We start from the raw sequence: 23995 nt of genomic DNA, 5'->3' as shown, positions 1-23995 counted from the left end.
CAGGGAAAAAGCGTGAAGGGGCCATGGAGGTTCCAGTGGTCGGATCCCCACCAATCAGAAAGTGGTGGCATATCATAGCTATACTAAACATACTACTGCCCTGGTGAGAATCAGAAATGTACTATTCTACATGCATGGAACTTATTGTTATGTGGGTTATCTACTATGTACTAGTTTAACCCCGGCCTTTATTCCGATGCAATAGCTTTTTTACGGCACTGCATCGGAATAAGTAAACAGAGAGGGGAGCTGTCAAATCTCCCTGCTCTCAGCTGCCAGAGGTAGCCGAGGGCTGGGGGCATCCCTGCTCTGCCGTGTGAGATCGATATTAGTATCGATCTCACCCGTTTAACCCCTCAGATGTGGCGCTCAATAGCGAGCGCCGTATCTGAGTTGTTTAGGAGAGAGGGAGGGAGCTCCCTCTCATCCCACTGACACACGGCGATAGGATCGCCGATTGTCTGTGTCTTCTATGGCAGCCGGGGACCTAATAAAGGCCCCCAGGTCTGCCATAGTAAATGCCTGCTAGCTCATGTCTCTGGCATGACCTAGCAGATGCCTGTCCGTTTTACACGGACAGGGAAAATACACTGCAATACAGAAGTATTGCAGTGTATTATAAATGCGATCGGAGGATCGCATAGTAAAGTTCCCTAGTGGGACTAGTAAAAAAACTTTAAAAAAAAGTTTAATAAAAAGTGAGAAAAAATTAAAAACCCACTTTTCCCCCTTACAAACTGCTTTATTATTAAAAAACAATATAAAAGTAAAAACGTTACACACATTTGGTATTGCCACGTCCGTAACGACCCCAACTATAAACGTATTACATCATTTAACCCGCACGGTGAACGTCGTAAAAAACTAAAATAAAAAAAAACATGCAAAAATTACTGTTTTCTTTGAATCCAGCCTTAAAACAAAATGTGATAAAAAGTGATCAAAAAGTCGCATTTACTCCAAAATGGTACCGATAAAAACTACAAGTTGTCCTGCAAAAAAAAAAGCCCTCATACAACGGCATCGGTGAAAAAAAAAAAAAAAAGTTACGGCTCTTCAAATATGGAGACACAAAAACAAATAATTCTGAAAAAAAAAAAGGGTTTTCACTGTGTAAAAGTAGTAAAACATTAAAAAAAACTATACAAATTTGGTATCGTTGCAATCGCAACAACCCACTGAATAAAGTTATTGTGTTATTTATACCACACGGTAAACGGTGTAAATTTAGGACGCAAAAAAGTGTGGCGAAATTGCAGTTTTTTTTCTATTCCCCCCCCCCCCAAAAAAAGTTAATAAAAGTTAATCAATAAATTCTATGTACCCCAAAATAGTGCTATTAAAAATTACAACTTGTCCCGCAAAAAACAAGACCTTATACAGCTATATTGACGCAAAAATAAAAAAGTTATAGCTCTTTGAATGAGACGATGGAAAAAATAAAAAAATGGCTTGGTGATTAAGGTCTAAAATAGGCTGATTATTAAGGGGTTAAGGACCGCGACACCCAGAGGCGTAACTTGAAGTCCCAATGTTAAATCTGTATCATTTATAATACTGGTATCTTCTGACAAGGTAGAGGGCCATTTGGGACCTCAGGCACCAAGCCCCAGGTGTGATTGCCACCTCTGAGCCCCCTTACATAATAATTTTTGTCAGGTGAAAAAAATGTAAGTATATAATGCTGAATCTTAGTGGCCATAGTTGCCATTCGGGGCATGCCATGTCAGAGGAACTACATGGGTGTATGCACAAGAAGTGTGCCGCTTATGTATTACACTATTGGGAGGTTCACATTTCAGTGTCGCCTCAAATGTTCTCAGTGGGCCAATTCAGAGTGTATAAATATAGCCACAAACGTGTGGGTCAATGCCTTAGGTTTCAAATATATTACTATGTGCAAAATTCAGCAAATACACATTTCATTTGGGATCATACACCGCTATAAATTGATGCCTGAAAGCAGGGCTATTTTAATAAATGATCTAAAGAAACATTTCTCAGCACCAGCTATCGTAGGGAAAAGGATGAATATGGTATCGGCAAACCTCCTAATAAAACAGCCTGATCAGTAGAGCTTCTGAACAAAACCTCTCTCAGATCTTTGGTGTCAGAGACAGAAAAAAAATAGCTTTAGTAAAAAAAGGTCTTTTGAGCTAAATGACCAATGATGTCTTCTAGTACAAAACATTCTATAATTTTATACTTTTTAATCTTATATTTTTTATTGCTTTTCCAATGAGCAAAACTAACATATACATACCAGATAACAAAGCACATAATACTTTCCATCCTCTACCCCCCAACATATACAACAATATGGGAAGACAAAAGAGGAAAGGAAAAAATGAAAAACCACAAATTACTTTTTATAATTTTACAAAAGATAAAGTTTTCCCCCATTTCTTCATACAATTTGTGACCATTTTGTTCCTTTGTGCTATAACCTCCTCCAAGTTAAACATGTTAGAATTTTCTTGCAAAACAGTTGTATTGTTCTATACTTAGCCATGCCTAATGTGATCTGCTTAGCCTGCTTATCTATTTTGTTGAGTAGATTGTCCATTAGGGGGCAGTCTCAACAAAAAAAATACAGGGTGTATACTTAAAGTGTAGCTAAACATTTGACAAACTTCTGACATGTCATAGTGACATGTCAGAAGTTTGTATTGGTGGGGGTCCTAGCACGGAGACCCCCACCAATCACTAGAACAAAGCAGCTGAAGCGTTCGTGTGAGCGCTCAGCTGCTTAGTTTCTGTTTGGCTTTTTCCGGAAATCAATGTATCGGAGTACGGGCTCATAGACTTTCTATTGAGTCCGTACTCCGATACATTTCCAGAAAAAGCCGAACAGACACGAAGCAGCTAAGCGCTCACACGAACGCTTCAGCTGCTTCGTTCTAGCGATTGGTGGGGGTCTCCGTGTCATGTCAGAAGTTTGTCGAACGTTTAGCTACACTTTAATGATGCAAGTGCTTACATTGCAATATGCAAAGGTACATTAAAATATGTACACTATTCAATGAAATAAGTTATTGTATAAGTATTTATAAATCCATTTCTAGAACAGTTCATGTAGAAAAGAGAATAGTATACCTGTTGCTGGGTTAATCCTTCTGGCATTGGAGACATGATAGCCTCTGCATGCAAACAGCCTACATCTATGAATAAATTTAATTCTTCATCCTCGATACAAGCAGATTTACGATCTAAAATACAAGATAGAAAATACACAGGCCTTATTCAGAATAACTTTACAAATACACTCATTTAAGTAAAAGTACAACCAAAGACTTCACGCTTCTAAAGGATCATGGAATTGAGTGTAGTTAGTGGGTCTACTGCAAATGGGAGGCACTCTGAATACTAGGAACATTTGTTAAGGAAACTCTGTAAGCAAGACTTTTATACCTAGTACAGGAGACTCAAAGAACAGCAAAGAGAGAATCAGTGTGTCATGCAGCACCCCCTATGGTCCTGCACAAGGTAGATTACAGTATTAGAATTTCTTGAAGTGTTCCTTTAACCAGTTAGTGACCGACGTAAAAACACTAATGGGCGGTCACGAACAGGCTTTTATTCCGATCCAATAGCCTTTTTACGGCGCTGCATCGGAATAAATAAATAGAGCAGGGAGCCGTTAAAACTCCCCGTTCTAAAAAGCCCTCATACAACTGCATCGGCGGAATAGTAAAAATGTTATGGCTCTTCAAATATGGAGACACAAAAACAAATAATAATTTTGAAAGAAAACGGTTTTTACTGTGTAAGGCTATGTTCACACGGGGTATTTTGCCGAGTTTTTTGACGCGGAAACCGCGTCGCAAAACTTGGCAAAAACGGCCCGAGAACGCCTCCTATTGATTTCAATGGGAGGCATCGGCGTCTTTTTCCCGCGAGCAGTAAAACTGCCTCGCGGGAAAAAGAAGCGACATGCCCTATCTTCCGGCGCTTCCGCCTCTGACCTCCCATTGACTTCAATGGGAGGCAGAGAAAGCGTATTTCTCGCTGTTTTATGCCCGCGGCGCTCAATGGCCGCGGGCGAAAAACGGCACGATAATCGCCGCGAAAATCGGCGTGCAGGGAGAGGAATATCTGCCTCAAAGTTCCAAACAGAATTTTGAGGCAGATATTCCTCCCCCAAAATACTCCGTGTGAACATAGCCTAAAAGTAGTAAAACATACAAAATCTATATCAATTTGGTGTTGTTGCAATCATAACAACCCGCTGAATAAAGTTAGTGTTATTTATATCACACAGTAAACAGTGTAAATTTAGGACGCAAAAAAGTGTGGTAAAAATTGCAGTTTTCTTTCTATTCCCCCCCCCCCCCAAGAGTTAATCAATAAATTCTATGTACCCCAAAACAGTGCTATTAAAAAATACAAGATGTCCCACAAAAAACAAGACTTTATACAACTATGTCGACGCAAGAATAAAAAAGTTATAGCTCTTTTAATGAGACGATGGAACGACTTAAAAAATTGCTTTGACATTAAGGCCTAAAATGGGCTGGTCATTAAGGGGTTAAATGTTACCCAAGCACAGAAGGGCAAATTCAATAAATTCATGATGCTTACATTCAAGAAATACTTTACAACACACAGAAAGGACCATAAATATAATATATGTTTAATGAATGCCATGTGGCTGCCTTCAGCATGTACGAAGCCTAAAGCATGGAGTAATAGTACAAGAGAGCAAAAGTGGTGGCCACCGACATGTAGAAAACCGAACATTCCTGAGGCAGTGCTGGTCAGTTACAACAGTAGTGGAAAATGTGCTTTTCAGGAAACCTGAAATATGTCTATGTTCTGTTCACTGCTTAAAGTGTAACCAAACTTTAAAAAAAAAAAAAAAAAACTTTCGAAATGTCATAGGTCGCATGCACACAAACTTATTTTTTCCCTCCCGTAAATACGGGTCCTTGGTCACACGTATTCGACCCGTATTGCACCAGTATTTACGGACCCGTGCCTGTAAATACGAGTCCGGTGTCACCAGTATCCCACCCGTATTTATGGGCACGTTTTCGCTGCAAAATTGCACTGCACTAATCAGAGGCCGCTTCTCTCTATCAATGCAGGATAAGGCTGGATTCACACGAGCACATTACGTCCGTAATGGACGGAACGTATTTCGGCCGGAAGACCCGGACCGAACACACTGCAGGGAGCCGGGCTCCTAGCATCATAGTTATGTGCGATGCTAGGAGTCCCTTCCTCGCTGCCGGACAACTGTCCCGTACTGAAAACATGATTACAGTACGGGACAGTTGTCCGGCAGCGAGGCAGGGACTCCTAGCATCGTACATAACTATGATGCTAGGAGCCCGGCTCCCTGCACTGTGTTCGGTCCGGGTCTTCCGGCCGAAATACGTTCCGTCCATTACGGACGCAACATGGTCGTGTGAACCCAGCCTAAAGAGAAGGGACAGCCCTTTCCGTAGTAAAATAAATTCATACTTACCCGGCCGTTGTTACGCGTCCCTCTTTCAACATCCAGCCCGACCTCCCTGGATGACGCAGCAGTCCATGTGACCGCTACAGCCTGTAATTTGCTGCAGCGGTCACATGGGGTGAAACGTCATCCCGGGAGGCCGGACTGGAGGAAGAAGCAGGGAGTTCTGGGTAAGTATGAACTTATATTTTTTTTACAGGTTGATCTATATTGTGATCGGAAGTCACTGTCCAGGGTGCTGAAAGAGTTACCCGTGCCGTAATTACCGCCTGAAATAGGACATTTTCTATATTTTTCAACGGCACGGGCACCTTCCCGTAAGCATACGGGGAGGTACCCGTGGCCAATAGAAGTCTATGGGCCCGTAATTACGGCCCGGGATTATGGGCGTTTTTACGTTCGTGTGTATGGGGCCATAGAAACATGTCAGAAGTTTTGATCGGTGGGGGTCCGAGCACTGAGACGCAGCAGAATCGCACAAGTAAGCGCTGTGCCACATAGTTTCTGATAGACTTTCCTCAAAGTGGTGTGCGGGCTCAATAGAAAGTCTAGGAGAATGTACACCACTTGCTCGGCTTTCCTAAGAATCAGAATCAAAGTAGCAGGAGTCCGGAGAAGCTGGCAGTTGATTCTGTGGGAGTAGTATTAATGGCTATAGGTGTCCTAAAACCAGTAAGCACCTAGTTAGAGCATCTCGGATATGTGGTTTTGGCATTCGATCCTAGTACATCAATGCAGTGAAATAACGGACTGTACCATGCAAAACAAATGATTTCGTTCTGATGTAGGAACGACCCTTCTTGACAGCAGCCTTTGTTTTCTCAAGCCCGTCTTTTGTGCCCTCTTTTGCAGCCTTCACCAGTCTCTGTACCTAGATAAAACAGCACAATACAGGTAGGTAAAGAATGATGTAACACAAAGGACCTGTCAGGACGCACGGTCATGCACTAAATGAGGAGCTATAAACTCGGGCTACATCACCTTGAGTTCATGTTTTTGTTTTAACTGTTGGATTTCTACTCCTCCCACTTTGTTTGTCACCAAATCTTTCATCTTTTTCTCGTAGTGCTGTTTTATACGTGTTAGGTCCTGAGAAAGCTATATGAAAAAATATAGTATTATCTTTGTAAGTAAAATAATGGAACAATATAAAGTAGCTGTCTGAACACGCTTTCATTTCCATGGTCTCCAAAAAGAGTGGGTGAAAGATAAATTGTGTGTAGTCACCCTCAAATAAAACGAAAAAGAGGGTACAGAAATTATGGACAACAATCTGTGCAAAGCATCAGTGAGCCTCCCACAAGCATCAAAAGGGGTTTAGGCATTTTATATCTAGCAATGTAGCGCCCTTTTTTTTTTTTTTAAATTAGCATCGCCATGCTTGAGGACCCCAGCAATGTGATCTTCTGTTTTCTAGTAAGTATAATATCTCACCCCAGTTCACAGCTACACTGCTTATTACTGCTGTGTAATGCTCACCATGCTGTTTCTAGTGAGTGTTTTATGGTCTAATCCCAGTGCTGGATTCTAGTAAAGCAATTACTAGAAGCAGCATCTTGGTGTGTGACTCTCTCCCTGCTCCCTACTCCCCCATTCCCTCTCCACAGACTTCTGGACAGCAGCTGTAACCTCATCTCAGTGAGCGGTCTTCATCTCTACCTCACTAAATATGGATATCACCAGTGAATTGAGAGTGAGTAATCAGTGCAGTATTCAGGGGGGGGGGGGTGGAGAAGGAGTCTGATAAGTGGAAAAAGAAGAATTACAGAGTTTCTTATATTCTCTGATACTATTCATTTATGGTAAATAAAAAATATATATATTTAAACGAGGATTACACTATAACCTTTGTTTCGGTGCTTTCCATTTGTATTGTCATGTCTATTTTTATCCTTATGTTTTCTATTTGTATCTGGAATATAGGAGGAGATCAGTAATATAGATCCTATACAATTGTAAAATATGCATCCATATTACAGATCCTGTTTTTCAAGCTCCATTGACTTCTATGGGGAGATTAGAGCCGTCATACAACATCGAATTCTTAAATATTTTAGGAATAATTTTCATACCAAAAGTCCTGTTCATAGCGGTTTAAAAGTAATTTGCAGCTTTTCTATCATGAAATGAAAAAAAATGGACCTATTTCATAATTTTTTGCTTTTTATGTGTCCCCCTTGGTGCTGCTGCTAATCTGTGCTGCTAGGCTCTGAGCAGATTTAGTCTCCTTTGCCCTCTTACCTTCCCTGAAAAAGGTATCTTCTAAACTATACTGCCTGGCAACTGCAGAGGCTCTGCTCCTTCCCTGACAAGCAGGGCAGAGAGCGATTACTATTGTCTGCTCTGCAGTGAACAGAGGATCACTATGAAGAGGGAGATCGGTCTGTGGCGAGAGTGACTAAGCATGCGCCTCCACCAGCACACAGATTATTAGGTGGACGTGCACATTGTTATACACTTTGAACATTAGTTGGCGGAATACTATGTAAATAAATGTCATAACTCTTCACTGGATCACATTTTAAATTTTAACAGAATGTAAATGACAAACATTGTTAATTTTTCGTGATCTATACAATGAATATTATATTTAATTATATAGGTTGGTAAAGGTGTGCCAACGTTTTTTCTGCTCTCTCTCTCACTGGGTGGGGTAGTGAGATTCTTTTTTTGTAGAAAGGCTTTCCCTATATCACAGGATTGCGGTGCATGGACAATTCAGTATTTCCTCAGTATATCTAAAAAGTATTAAGCAAAAAGAGCCCACGCCAGTGGCTTAACTACCGCTGTAGCAGCCATAGTGGCTGCTACGGGGCCCGCGGCATGTGTGGGCACATGCCGCCCGCCATCCCCCCATGCCTGGTGGCGCCGCTAGCAGCAGTTATGGCCCGCACCGCACGGTGGTGACGCTAGCACTTGAGGGGGACCCGGTGCTAGCGACATCCATATTCTCTCTGAGGGGGCGGCGGCACCACTGAAACCAGCCGCCACCACCCCCTCTTGCACGAATTGTACCTGCATCTATAGCACACAGGTACAATTGCATGCATTAGCACTGAATGGACTGGCATGTTCCGTGCCCGAACATTCGGCGCCTTACAACGATGCTGATTGGCAGGGCAAAATGACTTGCCCAGCCCATCAGCGCCTTACAACGACGCCAGCAGTGCCATAACATCATCGCGCCGCTGGCGATGTTCAGCCCCAGTAGACCTGCTCAGAAGAGAGCAGGTCTGCATTGCCACCGGATGGTGTGGGAACGGGATCATGTGCGCATGTCATTTATTTTTTATTTTTATAATAATAAAACGGAGTGGCATTGTCTACAGAGGGGGTCTATATGTGGAAATGTGGAGCACTATCTATAGGGGGAGCTATCTGTAGGGCACTATCTACAGGGGTGGGCTATATGTGGGACACTAAATACAGGGGTTGGTTACCTGTGCTGCACTATCTACAGGGGTGGGCTATATGTGGGACACTATATACAGGGGGAGCTATATGTGAGGCACTATCTACAGAGGTGGGCAATATGTTGAGCACCATCTATAGGGGGAGCTATATGTAGGGCAGCACGGTGGCTCATTGGTTAGCACTAGTGCCTTGCAGCTCAGGTGTCCATATGTGGGCACTATCTACAGGGGCTTCTATGTAGGGCACTATTTACAGAGGCTCTATGGGGTTCACGATCTTCAGGGGGGCTGTGCGGGCAAGAATCTACAGAGGGCACGGTGTGTGTGTGGGACACAGTGTATGGTACTATTTTAATCAGGGACACAGTGTATGGCGCTATTATATTTAGGGGTGTTGAGAAATTTATCTTCGTTTATAGGTGCATAAATGTTTTAAAAGTGAGAAGCTGAAGACATTTGAGCGGAAAACTGCAGAAATGGGTTGTGGCCGGGAGAAGTCATCATAGAGGTCTGGACCGGATGGAGAAGAAAAGAGGAAAATAACTAGAATCTGAGATGTCACCAGTGAGAGACAGAGGAGAAACAATGATCCAGCGCAAGGTCATTTTAAAAGAAAGCACGGTTCCAATTTTATTTCGAAAACGTCTTTAAAAGATAACTGTCTCAGATACAAGGGTGGTTAGCTGTGTGCAATGATGCCTACGCGTTTCGGACAGATGCAGTGTCCTTACTCACGGCTTATTGTCAATAAGCTTTGTTCTGGTGCTGTATATATGTACTGAGCTTGGTTCTCGGGCTGTATTTATGTACTGAGCTTGGTTCTGGTATTGTATAGATGTACAGAGGTTGGTTCTGGTGCTGTATACACGTATTTTTTTCAGATGCAGCAAAATCTATAAAATCAACTTTTAAAACAGTGTACACTATATGCCAATTACTTATTAAAGGGTCATGGGGCGGTGCGGCTATCCTGAAGAGTCACATAGTCCTGCCTCCAAACCCACCTTTCCATGTTTGATTGACATCCCTGGCTGATACAACTTTCTCGGATGCGCTTTGCTTTGTACTACCTGGGCACAGACCGTGCCGCGAGGTGTACTCTGCCTGGCTACATAGTTGCGCCGTGCATGCCAGGGGAGTACAAGGCAACGGCGCATCCGCAAGAGTTTGAGGAGGCTGGTAGCGATGTGGAATAGCCATGGGGATGTCAATCAAAATGTGGGGGGCGCCATTTCTATTTTCGCCTCAAGCAGCAGAAAAGATAGAATCGGCCCTATAAAGCGCTGGGAAGACTCCCTGCGCAGGCCGGCGTGATGACGTCACTGAACCACGCTGGTCTACGCATGTGTCCCGACTGGAGCCTGTGCAGTGCTCCGTCCGTTGCAAGAACAGGGCAAGTTAAGTACAATATTTATTTTTTTGAGGGGGTGCTGTGTGGCACTATATACAAGAGAGGGGAGCAGGGTGGCACTATCTACTAGGGGGGCTGTGCGGCACTACTTACAAGGGAGGGGGGCTGTTTGACATAATATACAGGGGGAGCTGTACGGCGCTATCTACAGGGGAGGCTTTATGGTGATATCTACAGGGGGGCTGCATGTCACTATCTACAAGTGGGAGTGACACGGTGTATAGGGGGGGCTGTATAGCACAATCTACAGGGGACACTATTTATAAGGGGGGATGCGTGTGGCACCTAGCAACAATGGCTCTGAATTATGTAAGAGAATAAAACAAAGCAAAAAAATTGGTGTGTGCATAATGCCTTATTTTCTATGGAGAATGAACTGATAAGTTTTGCCATATGAATGTATTAATGTCGGTGAGCATTGCAGCAGCTTTACAATATAATTGTAGAAAGGATGGTGAAGCCATTTAAGTATTTGGAATATTTTCTAGCACACAAACTACTTTAAAATGTAACTGCAGCAAAAAATGAAAACCTGACGGCTTCTAAATCATTATATTTTATAACTGTGTAGTCTGTTCCAGAATTCGACTGACTTAAAAAAAAAAATTATATCAAAGAAGCTACGTTCTGTCAGCCATATTAGCTACCATAATGCCTGTTAGCCGACCCAAACTCAGAGGCTACAAGTCAGTGTCTATAGGGAACCACACCTGGACACTCTTCTTCCGCCCTCTGTCTGCTCTCCCTGGAAACCAATGGTAGTGAAACCACCATTGCGCTGAAAACTCATCTGCAGAAAAATAACTGTACAGTAGTGGCAGAACTCAGGGCTACTAAGCAATACACATCTCCCCCTGAGGAAACAATACCATAGCGAAACGCGCGTTGGGGCTTTTTGTGCTGGAGCACACATCGTACTATTACTGCTATTCAATATAGGTAAGCCTTATCCAACACCTCTTATCTTTCAGTAACAAAGTTAAGGTAGCTTATCTTGATGCAACACTTGGTATCTAGATCCCTATACAATATCTCTGTTTATATGGGGCTGTTTGTAATGTGACCCTGCCCCACAAGAGGTACCTTTCCACGATAGTCACTAAATTCTGTGTTAATGGATGATATAGCCAAACCTATTTTTGCATATTGACATTTCCGATGTGTGCTCCTTGAAACTTTTTCTAGAGTCTTGTCCTTTTTTATATATTGTATTCTATATATATTTTATATGAATGTACTTGTGTATATGTTAATAAAAATCTTTAATGTTTAACATAATTTCCTGGCTACAAGCTCTTTTCTCTCTGTGGTTTCACTACTAAGCAATACGTACGTAAAATCTACGAACAAGATCAAAGTGCATGCCAACTCAGAATGAATAGGAACAAATGGGTCTCCAGCTGTTGAAATGAACTACCAGCATGTAATGAAAAATGGAGACTGTAATGGCATGTTTGAACTTGTAGTTTCATAACAAACGTAGAGCGAAAGTGTGCAAATGTATGAAGTAAACACTTATAAGTTGTTAAATACTGTATATACAAAGTACGTAAATAACATATGTAGCTGAATAAGAAATCCATAGATTCTGCAAGTTCCCCAGTGATGATCCAGCCTAGAGAATTAGAGACTAAAATAGTCAAATAAAAGATAAAATCTAGAAGTAACCCACGCAATGTGACTGCCAGAGAGGAGGAGGTTGGAGGAAGGTAGCTAGGTCTAGACCAAGGGACTGGACCAAGCATCTCAATTAAGATCTTTAATATAAACAATCCCTGCGTCTGTATTAGGCTGGGTTCACACTGTGCATTTTTGTTGTGTTTTTAGGACACCGTCTTTTGCTTTGGTTGATGAACTCCCATTGACAGACATAGGAGATTTCAGTTTTGGCCAGGGAAAAAGTTTTAAAGGGTAAAAGTGAATTACAACCTCGAAAATAGAATCGCTCCTCAAATAACACAGTTTTCCTTTTTCGCAGATAGAACATGTTGCTAATGGAAAAATAAACCTCTAAGAACAGGATTATCGCTCAAGATGTGTACAGGAATGCAATGAAACATTCCTGAACTAATACATCATTCCTTGGCCTAAAAAGGAACACTCAGCTCCTCCGTAATCGTATCACATAACCAGTACAATACAACAATAAAAGTACAGTATATAAGGAATGATATAGTATATATAAATGCCAATGGTCTCCAGTACTCTCAATCATACTGATAAATACATAGTATTGACAAGTTGTGGCATCAGGTCTTTGATCTGGTACAACGCTTTCTAACGTCACACCAGAAATGCTGCGGGAAACAAATTGGATCTCAGTGACAGCTGGACAACCAAGAAAGGCTGATCAAATACCCTGCTCACAAAGGTAAAATAGCTGTCCCATTTGGAATTTCTTACTGGCGATAATCCCGGTAATATTAAAAAAATGTATTCATCTTACAAACAAACAATAAGAATCCTATCCTTCACAACAGCGAGTGACATTACAGTACAGGGAGGCCATTACAAAGACCATGATCCCCTAAAGGTCTTCCCAAACACTGCAGCCTGGCACTGCCGGAATACAGACCCGTTACCTGCATCTTCCTTAACTCGTATCCCTCATCTTTCGGGGATTTTAGATGGCATACTCTTGCAACAGGCAGCAAAGTGAAATATGTTTATGTAGCCTACTCTGTGTGTCCACATAAGGTTAACCTTCCACCCCCAAAAATAGGTTTCAATAACTACCTCCAATGCAACTTCCTTGCTGCACACAGAACAGTAATCTCCAGGCAGCCCAAAAAGATAAAAGAAATGCGTTTCATTTGTAACTAACAGGATTGGGCTGTCCATTAGGCCAGATACACACAGGACAGTTAGGGGTTTTGTTTTTTTAAGCCAAAGCCAGGAGTGAGAGAGTGAGAGAGTGAGTGAGTGAGTGAGAGAAAAAAAAAAGTATAAAGGAAAGTCTCTCTCATGGTAATCTGGAACATGCTGCTGCCAGCGTATGTGTAGTGACACACTGAAGCCAAATGTCAGTAAGGAGCAATATGGCACTGAAGATCTTCCAATGCATTTTTCCCAGGTATCGCCAACTTTCATTGCACAAAACTACATTGTAATGTTGCATCTGTATATGCAGCATGTACAGACCCTGGGATTCTTCAGAGTGGGGGGGAGGGGGTTAAAATAGCTGACAGGTTCCCTTTAACATAGAAGGAAGAATCAGCAAACTTTGGCATTCCCGCTGTTGAGAGACTACAGCCCCCCCCCCCCGCCGTTACAGCCAAAGCCTTTATTATTCAAGCCAAAGCTGTCCAGGCATGCTGGGAATTGTAGTTGCACAACAGCTGGAGAGCAAAAGGATGCAGACCTCTAGATTACAATATAGAAAAAACAAAAAAAGATTGACTGAGTAGGGGGGGGGGGGCACTTACATGTTTCTTGCCACCTCCTCTGAGAAAAGTGTTTGGGATACCATGCTTCGATTCCGAGTCACTGTGCTCTTCATAGCTTTCAAATTCACTAGAACTCCATCCATAATCCAAAGAGCTGTTTCCAGCCTCCTCTCCATTCTCCACATCATCATAAATCATCTCCTCAGGATCTAAAGCAATGTGATATATTAGTTTATGGATAAGGGAGATGATAAAAGGTTTAAAGGGGCTCTGTCACCACATTATAAGTGCCCTGTCTCCTACGTAAGGAGATCGGCGCTAGAATGTAGGTGACAGTAATGCTTTTTATTTTAAAAAAAACTATCTATTTTCACCAAGTTTTTAGCTTTATGCTAATGAGTTTTTCAATGGACAGCTGGGCGTGTTTTACTATTGACCAAGTGGGCGTTTTACAGAGGAGAGTATGACGCTGACCAATCAGTGACCAATCAGCGTCATGCACTCCTCTCCATTCATTTACACAGCGCATAGGGATCCTTTTAGATTGCCATGTGCTGTCTTTTACGAACACATTAACGATACTGAAGTGTTTAGACAGTGAATAGACATTCCACGGGATATCTATTCACAATCCCGACACTTCGTTAATGTTTATGTGGTAGTTACAGCAGAGCAAGCGTAATCTCGCAAGATCACGCTGTAAATGACAGGTTACAGCGAGATTACGCTTGCTCTGCTGTATCTACCACAGAAACATTAACGAAGTGTCGGGATTGTGAATAGATATCCCGTAGAATGTCTATTCACGGTCTAAACACTTCAGTATTGTTATTGTGTTAGTATAAGACAGCACATACTGATCTAAAAGGATCCCTATGCGCTGACTAAATGAATGGAGAGAAGTGTATGACGCTGATTGGTCACTGATTGGTCAGCGTCATACACTCCTCTGTACAACGCCCACTTGGTCAACAGTAAAACACGCCCAGTTATCCATTGAGAAACTCATTAGCATAAATCTAAAATTACTAATAACGTGGTGAAAATAGATCTCTTTTTTAAATAAAAATCACTGCTGTCACCTACATTCTAGCGCCCATCTCCTTATGTAGGAGATAGGGCACTTATAATGTGGTTACAGAGTCTCTTTAAGAATTTTAGTCAGCTGAAAATTAAAAGGTACTGGGGGAGATTATTAAAAATGGCTTATGAAACGCCAGTCTTGATAAAACAGTTTGCTAGAGTAAGATGCAACATGTTATTTAACAGGCGAACGCCTCTTAATGGTTAACATCTTTCGGCTGGCCGTGCGCTACGACTGTGGAGCAACAATCAGGGAGTGCAACTGCTGCCCATAAGTCAGACATAAAATAAAAAATATGTATACTCACCTGACCGTTTCTCCCCACCAGATCCCCTCAGGCTTTCAGTGGAGGCCGTGGCTCCTACAAGATCCTGACGCCGAGCAGGGTCAGGGCCTATATGTGACGCAGCACTCCACTTTCTCAGCTCTGCGTCACATACAATGTGCTGAACCTGTCCGGTGTTCGTACTTGTATGCGCCGTGGCATGCAGTGAGAGCCTGAGGGGATGCACTTTTCTGGTGCAAACTATAGTAAATCTGCTGGGCAGCGGTGGCCCGGACCCACTTTGTTAAGCCCTGCTCCCTTTTTCAAAAGTGGAGAGAGGGGCAAGAGCCCAAAAATCCCAATCTATATATTTTTTTAAAATCCTGAAATCTTGCAGCTTCACTATGGCTACTGAGGCTCATAATAGAGGGACACTTCCTGCTCTGTAGACATCACTTCTCAGTAGTCATATTATCATCACAGGCAGGATTACAATGAAAGGTAACACCTATATATGGATACCACAGGATCCACCATTCACAATAGATGGACACTTCCTGTTCTGTAGAGATCACTTCTCAGCAGTCTCCTCATTATCACCACAGGCAGGATTACAATGAAAAGTAACCCCTATATATAGATCACACAGGATCCACCATTCATAACAGACTGACACTTCCTGTTCCTTAGAGATCTCTTCTCAGCAATCATCGTATTATCATTACAGACAGGATTACAATGAAAGGTAACACACACACACATACATATATATATATATATATATATATATATATATATATATATATATATATATATATATATATATAGATAGATAGATAGATATAGATCACACAGGATCCACCATTCATAATAGGTGATGGAGCAGCTCGGGCAAGATGGCTGCTGCTCCCATAATCTTGTACAGAAAAAAATAATAATAATTAAAATCGAGCAATCAGAAAATAAAAATAGACTAGAAAGGGAGACTGTTTCAATATCTGCTATTAATTAGTTAAAAAAAATATAAAAAAAATTATGAGTGATATATTCCCTTTAACTAGATGAATCAAAAGAAAACAGCAGCAAGCATGGAAATCCCACATTTCATAAACCAACAAAGTGATTGTAGCCGTATTTCTGCACTTGTAGTACAGAGTATTGAAACCATGACCAGCTATGGATGTAAACATATTCCTCTAATGTGACCTTCATCTCGATATAGTCCACTACAGAGACACGGACAATTCAAGCATACAATAAAGCCCATGTTGCCAAATTGTTGCATGTGTACAGTATTGTCCTATCCGATAGCCCATTAAACATTCCGACTGTAGTTCAGATCAGTTAAAATAAGTTCTACTCTTCCAACTGATGTAGCAATGATTCAACAATAAACATTTGTGAGTAAAATCATTGTCTATTACTAAAAGGATTGTTTCCAAATGATAGAAACTTGTTACATCTGTGTCCGTCTTTATTGACGTAATCTTGACATCGGAGGACACCTCAGAGATTTCAATTTCCAGGTTATGTTTCACTATTAGGTCCTGTTCACACAGAGTACTTTGCAGGCAGAAAAAAAAAACATTTTGACCTGCCTACAAATACCTGCCACGGTTTTCGCTGCGTTTTTCACCCGCGGTCATTGAGCGCCATGAGCAAAAATACTGCAGCGGAAAAAGCTTTTTCCACCTCCTTTTGAAGTCAACGGGAGGCGGTTTCGGACGTTTGTTGGCCCTGATTCCAAAGTGGTTTCTGCGTGAACTGGGTCTTAGGGGTTAATTCTCTGTAATTTACAGTTATATATTGTCCTATTAATCACTTACATAAATACCTTTGCTACTCCGTATTTATTTTCAAGTTTACGTACTGTTAGGCTATGTTCACACGCTTAGCAAAAAAACATCTAAAAATACGGAGCTGTTTTCAAGAGAAAACAGCTCCTGGTTTTCAGGCCTTTTTTTTAGCAACTCGCTTTTTCGCTGCGTTTTTTTACGGCCGTTTTTGGAGTGGTTTTTCTATAGAGTCAATGAAAAACGGCTCCAAAAACGGCTCAAGAAGGGACATGCACTTCTTTTTAGTGGCCATTTTTTACGCGGCTGTTTTTAAAAATTCGCCCTGTCTGAACAGAACGCCATATTTCCCATTGAAATCAATGGGCAGATGTTCGGAGGCGTTCTGCTTCCGATTTTTCGGCCGTTTACAGCCCGAAAAACGGATGAAAATAAGTATTGTGAACATACCCTAATTGTTGAAAACATACGAATTGCCAATTTGTATTTTTTTGGTGCTTTAACCCCTTAAAGTGTAAGGACACATTTGAAATATTTTTAAGAAACAAACAAAAGAACTGTCTATTAGTGCATTTGATGCAACTTTCTAAATACTTATTAAAATCATTTTTACTTTTTGAGATACAACTGCTTTGTATCCTGCATACAGAACAGCTGAATCAGAACTGAAACCTGTATCCGTCAGGTAAGCGGTACTGACGGGTTCAGTGTCAGCAGGTCCTGCATGTCTCTAACACAGAGGATCGAGCGGTTACCGATCACATTAAAAAGAAAAAAAAAAAAAGATTTAAAAACGTGTACATAACCTATAGGCCTAATTCACACGACCGTGTTCGGTCCGTGATATATGGTCCGCATGTCGGCAGTATTTCCCGGACCGAATAAAATGCAGGGAGGAACGCTACTTGCATCATAGTTATGTACGACGCCAGGAAAACTGTCCCATACGGTAATCAGGTTTTCAGCACGGGACAGTAGTTCCGCGGGGAGGCAGGGACTCCTAGCGTCATTGATAACTAGGATAATAGGAGCCCGGCTCCCAGCACTGTGTCCGGTCCAGGAAATTCGGCAGACACGCGGACCGTTTATCACGGACCTAACACGGTCGTGTGAATTGCCTTGTGGACTGGAACAATTTCTTGGTTTTTTTCCCCTCTTTGCATCCCTGCACGTTTTTATTTTTTGTTTTGTGCAGCAGTATGAGACTTTGTTTTTTGCAGGAGGAGTTTTACTTTATGTAGGTGCCATTTTTTTTGTACACTTACATTATAGCTTAATTTATATTCATTTTTATTTTGCAAAATGCAGAAAAAAAAAAAGAATTCTGCAGATTTTTTGGGGTTTTACGGCATATACCTATCATAAATGATGCTATAAGATTTGTTGTGCAGTCATGACGATACCAAATATGTGTATATTATTTTATGTTTTGAGATTTATATTTACCAGTAATAATGTTTCTTTATTGTAAAAAATTTTGCATTTGTGTCGTTTTGTTTTTATTTTCTATTAAACATTACTTTTTATATTTTTATTAAATTGACTATTTAATCACATAGGGGGATTATTAATTTTGATTTAACTTTTTTTTTTTTTAACTATAATATCTATATGCCAGTACATTAGCCTGTGTACTAATAGGTATGCTCTAACAGGAATTATTGTCAGACAGTCCTAAGGTCCTTAATTGGACCCTGGGATGTCAGCCAATAGAATATACGTTCCTCGATTGTGCAGTCTCTTTATTTTACTGCTGCAATCAGCTTTGATCATGGCATTTAAGGGGTTAACGGCAGTGTTCTGACATTTCTCTGATCTTCTCCATTAGAGCGGAGCTGCGACTGTGTATTACAGCCATTGCATTGCTCCTGATCGCACGGGCACACTAGCTGTGCCCATGTGATCAGCATGACTCTTATCCTCGTCATGATGCGCCCACATCATGTGTCGTCAACAGCTTAAAAAGAGCACAATGTCACAAACCATACCTGTAGCTGAATCAGAGTTTTCCCTCGGAACATCATCATAAATAACTTCATCAGTGTCTGAAAAGAACATAAAGCAAAACATATAAATAATAAATTTCAGTAATGATGAAGAAATATCTTAAGACACTAATATTGTGTACAGTAACATGATGTAACTCATATATACACACACATTTTTATATAAATAGTAAAACCAATGTAAATATGTAGTAATTATAGTATGTAAAGGACTATCAAGCGGATAGGAGAATAACATACAGAGAAGAAAGGAGAGGCACATTTGTGGCACAATGTACCAGAAGCCAGGGCAGCATCCCTTCTGTTACTTAGAATTTATATACAAAGATGCCAACAGCGCACCATTTTATAGTAAATCTCCATAGATATACCAGCAATATAGGGAGACTGACTTGTCCACTTGAGGTGAGGTGCAGATGGACTATTAAACTCGTGAGGGGAACTGGCAGAAGAAAAAACTGAAGGGAGAAAAGACACAGGGGCAGAGTAGAAACCAAAATAAATCAAACTGAACTGCGGCTGAAGGTGGTCATGGCAGCGAGGGGCTCTCGGGATACTTGTAGCACCCATGGTAGTTACACAGCCTCGGGGAATAATGCCCCATCTCAACCCAGTGAAATAAAGCAGGAACGTTTACTTGAATGCTTGTGGTTGGCTTACATTAACGGAGAGAATCTCGTCACAGAAAATGAAGCAACAGGAGAAAATAGGTTGAGGCTATGCAAGAAGAAAAGTCAATTCCTTGAAGGTGTTGAAAGTGTGGAGAAAACAAAAGTGATGGTACTTACTCTCCATCCATTCTGTATTTGCGGGATCTGACACCCATTTTGCCAGCACGTCATCTTCTTTCACGCCTTGGAAATCTTCACTGTAATGAGGAACAATAATAATATTATATAGCACCAACATATTCCGCAGCATTTTACAATTGGAGAAGTAACAGGTAAGGCTCCGTTCAGATCTACGCTGGAAGCTCTGTAAGGGGTCTCAGTCGCAGAGCCGGTCAAAAATGCAGGACAAAATAGCGCATGGTTTTTTTGTCCGGTAAAACGGTGGAGACCATGCCAAAAACCTGACAGAAGCCATTAAAGGTCAAGTGGTTACTATGGGCACCGTTGGAATCCGTCATTCAACAGCTCCAACACTTACGGTATTTTCCTTGTTCTCCTCGTATGATGGAGAAGAGCAACGGAAACACCAAACGCAGATGTGAACGAAGCCTAAGATGATAAATAATCAAAACAAATTAACAAACAATGAGACACATGGGGAGAGGTCCCTGCCCAAATGAGCTTACAAAACTAGAAGGCTTCACAACCGTAGCCATGTGCACGGCCGCGCCCATTATTTCTTATGAGCCTGGACCGCAGAACACGGCCGTAATAAAGACATGTCCGTTCTTTCTGCGGTCCAGGCTCCTGGGTCATACACGGACCGTGAAAACCACGGTCATGTGCATGGTAGGGATGCACGATGCATCGAAACTTCAATACGGTTTTGATATTGTAAACCCCCAAACGGTTCGATACCGTTATTGAATGTATTTCGATACTTAGCTCTGCGACCGCACAGCTAGGTATAGTAACACATGAATGTATAAGAGCGGGGCTGCGGCTGTGTAATACAGCCACTGCACCGCTCCCGAGTCCTGACAAGTGCGCGCCGTCAGGATGATGCGATGCGGCCGGTGCTGCACTAATATGCGGCGGCACTGAAGACAGAACAGGGCGGGCGGACTGCAAAACACCCCCATGTTCTGTCTTCAGTGCCTGCACCGCCACTCATTAGTGCAGCGCCGGCCACATCCCCTCATGCTGACCGTGCGCGCACTTTTTGTCAGGAACGGGGCAATGGCTGTATTACACAGCTCCGCAGCCCCGCTCTATAACGGCGGAGATCAGAGAAACCTCTCATCTCCGCCGTTATTCCCCTGAATGCTACGATCAAAGCGAACTGCAGCATTCAAGAGGAAGTGAGAAGGGGGATGCTCCTTGGATCGCATCACAGGAATTCCTGTGACGCGATTGAGGGACATACCATATATGGACAGACAGCCCAGGGTCCATTGAAGGACTTCCTGTTAGGGCATACTTAGGTATGTCCTAACAACTGCCTGTGTACTATCTGTATACAGGCTAATGTACTGGCATATACATATATGCCAGTACTTTAAAGTTTAAAAATAAAAGTTAAAACAAAGTAATATTAAATTAAAAAAAATACACATACACATTTTTTACAATAAACATTAAAATAAGTCTCAATACATAAAATATACACATATTGGGTATTGGCACGGCTGTAATAACCTTCACAACAATGTTTTTGCATCATTTATGATGTGTACGCTGTAAAAAAAATAAAAAAAAATCTGCTCTCTTTCACTTATTGTGATGCACAAGCGCAGTTCAGAGTGACCCAGCATAGAAGCTGGTTTGTAGGGGGAAAGCCGGCACCATTAGGGTATGTTCACACAAGGTCATTACGTCCGTAATTGACGGACGTATTTCGGCTGCAAGTACCGGACCGAACACAGTGCAGGGAGCCGGGTTCCTAGCATCATAGTTATGTATGACGCTAGGAGTCCCTGCCTCTCTGTGGAACTACTGTCCTGTACTGAAAACATGATTACAGTACGGGACAGTTGTCCTGCAGCGGGGCAGGGACTCCTAGCGTCGTACATAACTATGATGCGAGGAGCCCGGCTCCCGGCACTGTGTTCGGTCCGGTACTTGCGGCCGAAATACGTCCGTCAATTACGGACGTAATGACTAATGTGAATATACCCTTATGATGACCGGCCGCACTGCAGGTAAGGTGTGTGTGTGTGTCTGTCTCTCTCTTTCACATCCCCCCTCTCACGACCTCCCCCCGCATTTTTATTGTAAGCAACACGTTTTTTAAAAACGCTTGCGTAAAACTTTTTGGCGCATAATTAGGACTCCCATTGACTAGGGGAACATTTGGCACGTTTTACGTGCAAAGTTATTGACTCGACACGTCTTTATTTACACAACGCAATTTTTTTAAAAATGTTTTAAAAAAAACACGTTGTCAATGAAAAGCGTAATCAAGCATTTTTGATGCGGTTTTTGGCACGTAAAATGCGCAAAAAAAAGTCAAATACACGCCGAGTGAACCAGTCAATTGAGAAGTCATTCACTCCACTTTCATCATTCTTAGGTCTTATTCACACGAACGTGTTATACATCCGTGTTACGCGCGTGATTTTCACGCACGTCGCACGGACCTATGTAAGTGAATAGGGCAATTCAGACTGTCAGGGAATTTCACGCAGCGTATGTGCACTGCGTAAAACTGACGACACGTCCTATACTTGCCCGTGTTTCGCGTAGCACGCACCCATTGAAGCACTTCCGGGTGCCGCGCGTGATTCGTGCAACAGTAGTAAAAAGAATGAAACCACGTGCTTTTCTGTTTGTGAACATAAAACCAGAGTGTCATAATGATGCCGGCTGCGCGAAAATCACGCAGCCACGCACCATATGCTGATGCCACACTGACCTTCTGCGCTCGCAAAACGGACACGTCCATGTGAATAAGGCCTTAGGGTATGTTCACACGGGCTATTTCAGCCGTTATTCGGGTCGTAAACGTCCCGAAAAACGGCTGAAAAATCGGAAGCAGAACGCCTACAAACATCTGCCCATTGATTTCAATGGTTATTACAGCGTTCTGTTCCGATGGGGCGTTTTTTTTACACCTCATTTTCAAAAAATGGCACATAAAAAGACACCCGCGAAAAAGAAGTCTTGGGACGTTTTTGGAGCAGTTTTTCATTGACTTTATAGAAAAACAGCTCCAAAAACGGCCATAAAAAACGCAAGTTTGACTAAAAAAAACGGGTGAAAATCATGAGCTGATTTCCCTGGAAAACAGCTCCGTATTTTCAGATGTTTTTTAGTAAGCGTGTGAACATACCCTTAACCTTTTGGTGTGTCCTATAGCTTCTACCAGCTGCCATTTCTACAATCACTCCCAAAATGGGAGCTGGACAATGCTTAGCAATTTGAAGACACCTTTTCCTGGCTTGTAGCCAAAAATAGGGAGGGGGGGTGGTGAGATTCCCTCCCACATTTACAGCAGCTGCGAGTCAGCTTGCTTTGCCTTATTCACCATAATTCTGGGAAGAGCTCCCTCTGGTGGCCAACATAGGAAAACATGTCAAATTATTATTTCATTTTCAATACATCCCACCATGTGGAAGAAAAAAAATACAGCAAAAAACGTAAAAAAAAAATCTAATAAAAATAAGTAACTTACTTAAAAAAAAAAAAAGAAGGTTTAATTTGCGACACATTCCCTTTAAACAAAGGGCCTGTTCATATCTGCATAAGGGGCCTCCCTCACAGATTCTGCAGAGATTACCAGAAACAATAGCACAGAATGCTGCCGTTCCGGTACAGCTACGGACGCCCTGACGGAAAGCCGACGGAACCCATTAAAGTTAATGGGTTCCGTTGGCCACCGGTGGTATCCGCGTTGCAACGGAACTGCTGCATCTGGCATTCCCCTGCTCTGCTCCTCTGATGGAGCAGAACAACGAAATGCCACAACGCAGAAGTGAACAGGGCCTAAATTTAGTTTTATTTTTTCTAAAACAATGTTTTAGGTGGTGATTAATTTTACTTTTTGAGATACAGCTTCTGTGCATCCCGTATACATGGAAGCTGTATTTTGCCGTAAAAGCCGATTCGGTCCGGTCAGCTGGACTAAAGGCTCAGAGACGCACAGGACCAGCTTTCATCCGACAGACAGGATCCAGATAACGATCACATCTAAGTTCATGGACTTTCAGCCGACCATTTAGCGGACTTGACGGCAGAATACAGCTTTTTTTGTATACAGGATACAGAGAAGCTGTTTTGCAAAAAGTAAAAAAAAAAAAAATTTCTTAAAAATCACCTAAAAAAACATTGGTTAGAAAAAAATAACAATAAAATAAAAAGAATTTAAAAGTTGTTTAAAATCATCTAAAACAGGGTTCATTCATTTAGAAAAAAAAAAAAATGAGTTCAAATGGTGTACACAGCGTTCAATTTGACAAATTAAATAAACCAGGGAACTTCTAGGTCTGCCAAATAAAATTTAGAAGATTTTATAATCTCCCAAATATGTCTTGAAACTATGAAGTCCTTATGCAGGCATCCTTGTG

At 41.8% G+C, this 23995-nt stretch overlaps 1 protein-coding gene across 6 annotated transcripts in view; it reads right to left on the bottom strand.

The window, feature by feature from the left end:
* Positions 1-23995, bottom strand: part of ARHGEF10 (Rho guanine nucleotide exchange factor 10) — a 231347-nt gene that overhangs the window by 101589 nt on the left and 105763 nt on the right. For 4 of the 6 annotated variants that reach the window (XM_075861927.1, XM_075861926.1, XM_075861928.1 and 1 more), the window contains 6 exons: positions 19608-19687; positions 18802-18858; positions 13711-13880; positions 6443-6559; positions 6218-6332; positions 3097-3209 (listed from right to left, as the gene is read on the bottom strand). In XM_075861927.1, coding sequence (XP_075718042.1) covers positions 3097-3209; positions 6218-6332; positions 6443-6559; positions 13711-13880; positions 18802-18858; positions 19608-19687 — 652 coding nt within the window. The remainder of the gene's footprint in view (positions 1-3096; positions 3210-6217; positions 6333-6442; positions 6560-13710; positions 13881-18801; positions 18859-19607; positions 19688-23995) is intronic. The other 2 variants (XM_075861929.1, XM_075861930.1) reach the window with 1 other exon arrangement.

This window comes from Rhinoderma darwinii, chromosome 4, assembly GCF_050947455.1.
Source record: "Rhinoderma darwinii isolate aRhiDar2 chromosome 4, aRhiDar2.hap1, whole genome shotgun sequence".
In the NCBI taxonomy this organism is placed as follows: Eukaryota; Metazoa; Chordata; class Amphibia; order Anura; family Rhinodermatidae; genus Rhinoderma; species Rhinoderma darwinii.
This window is presented reverse-complemented; position numbering and strand designations above follow the sequence as displayed.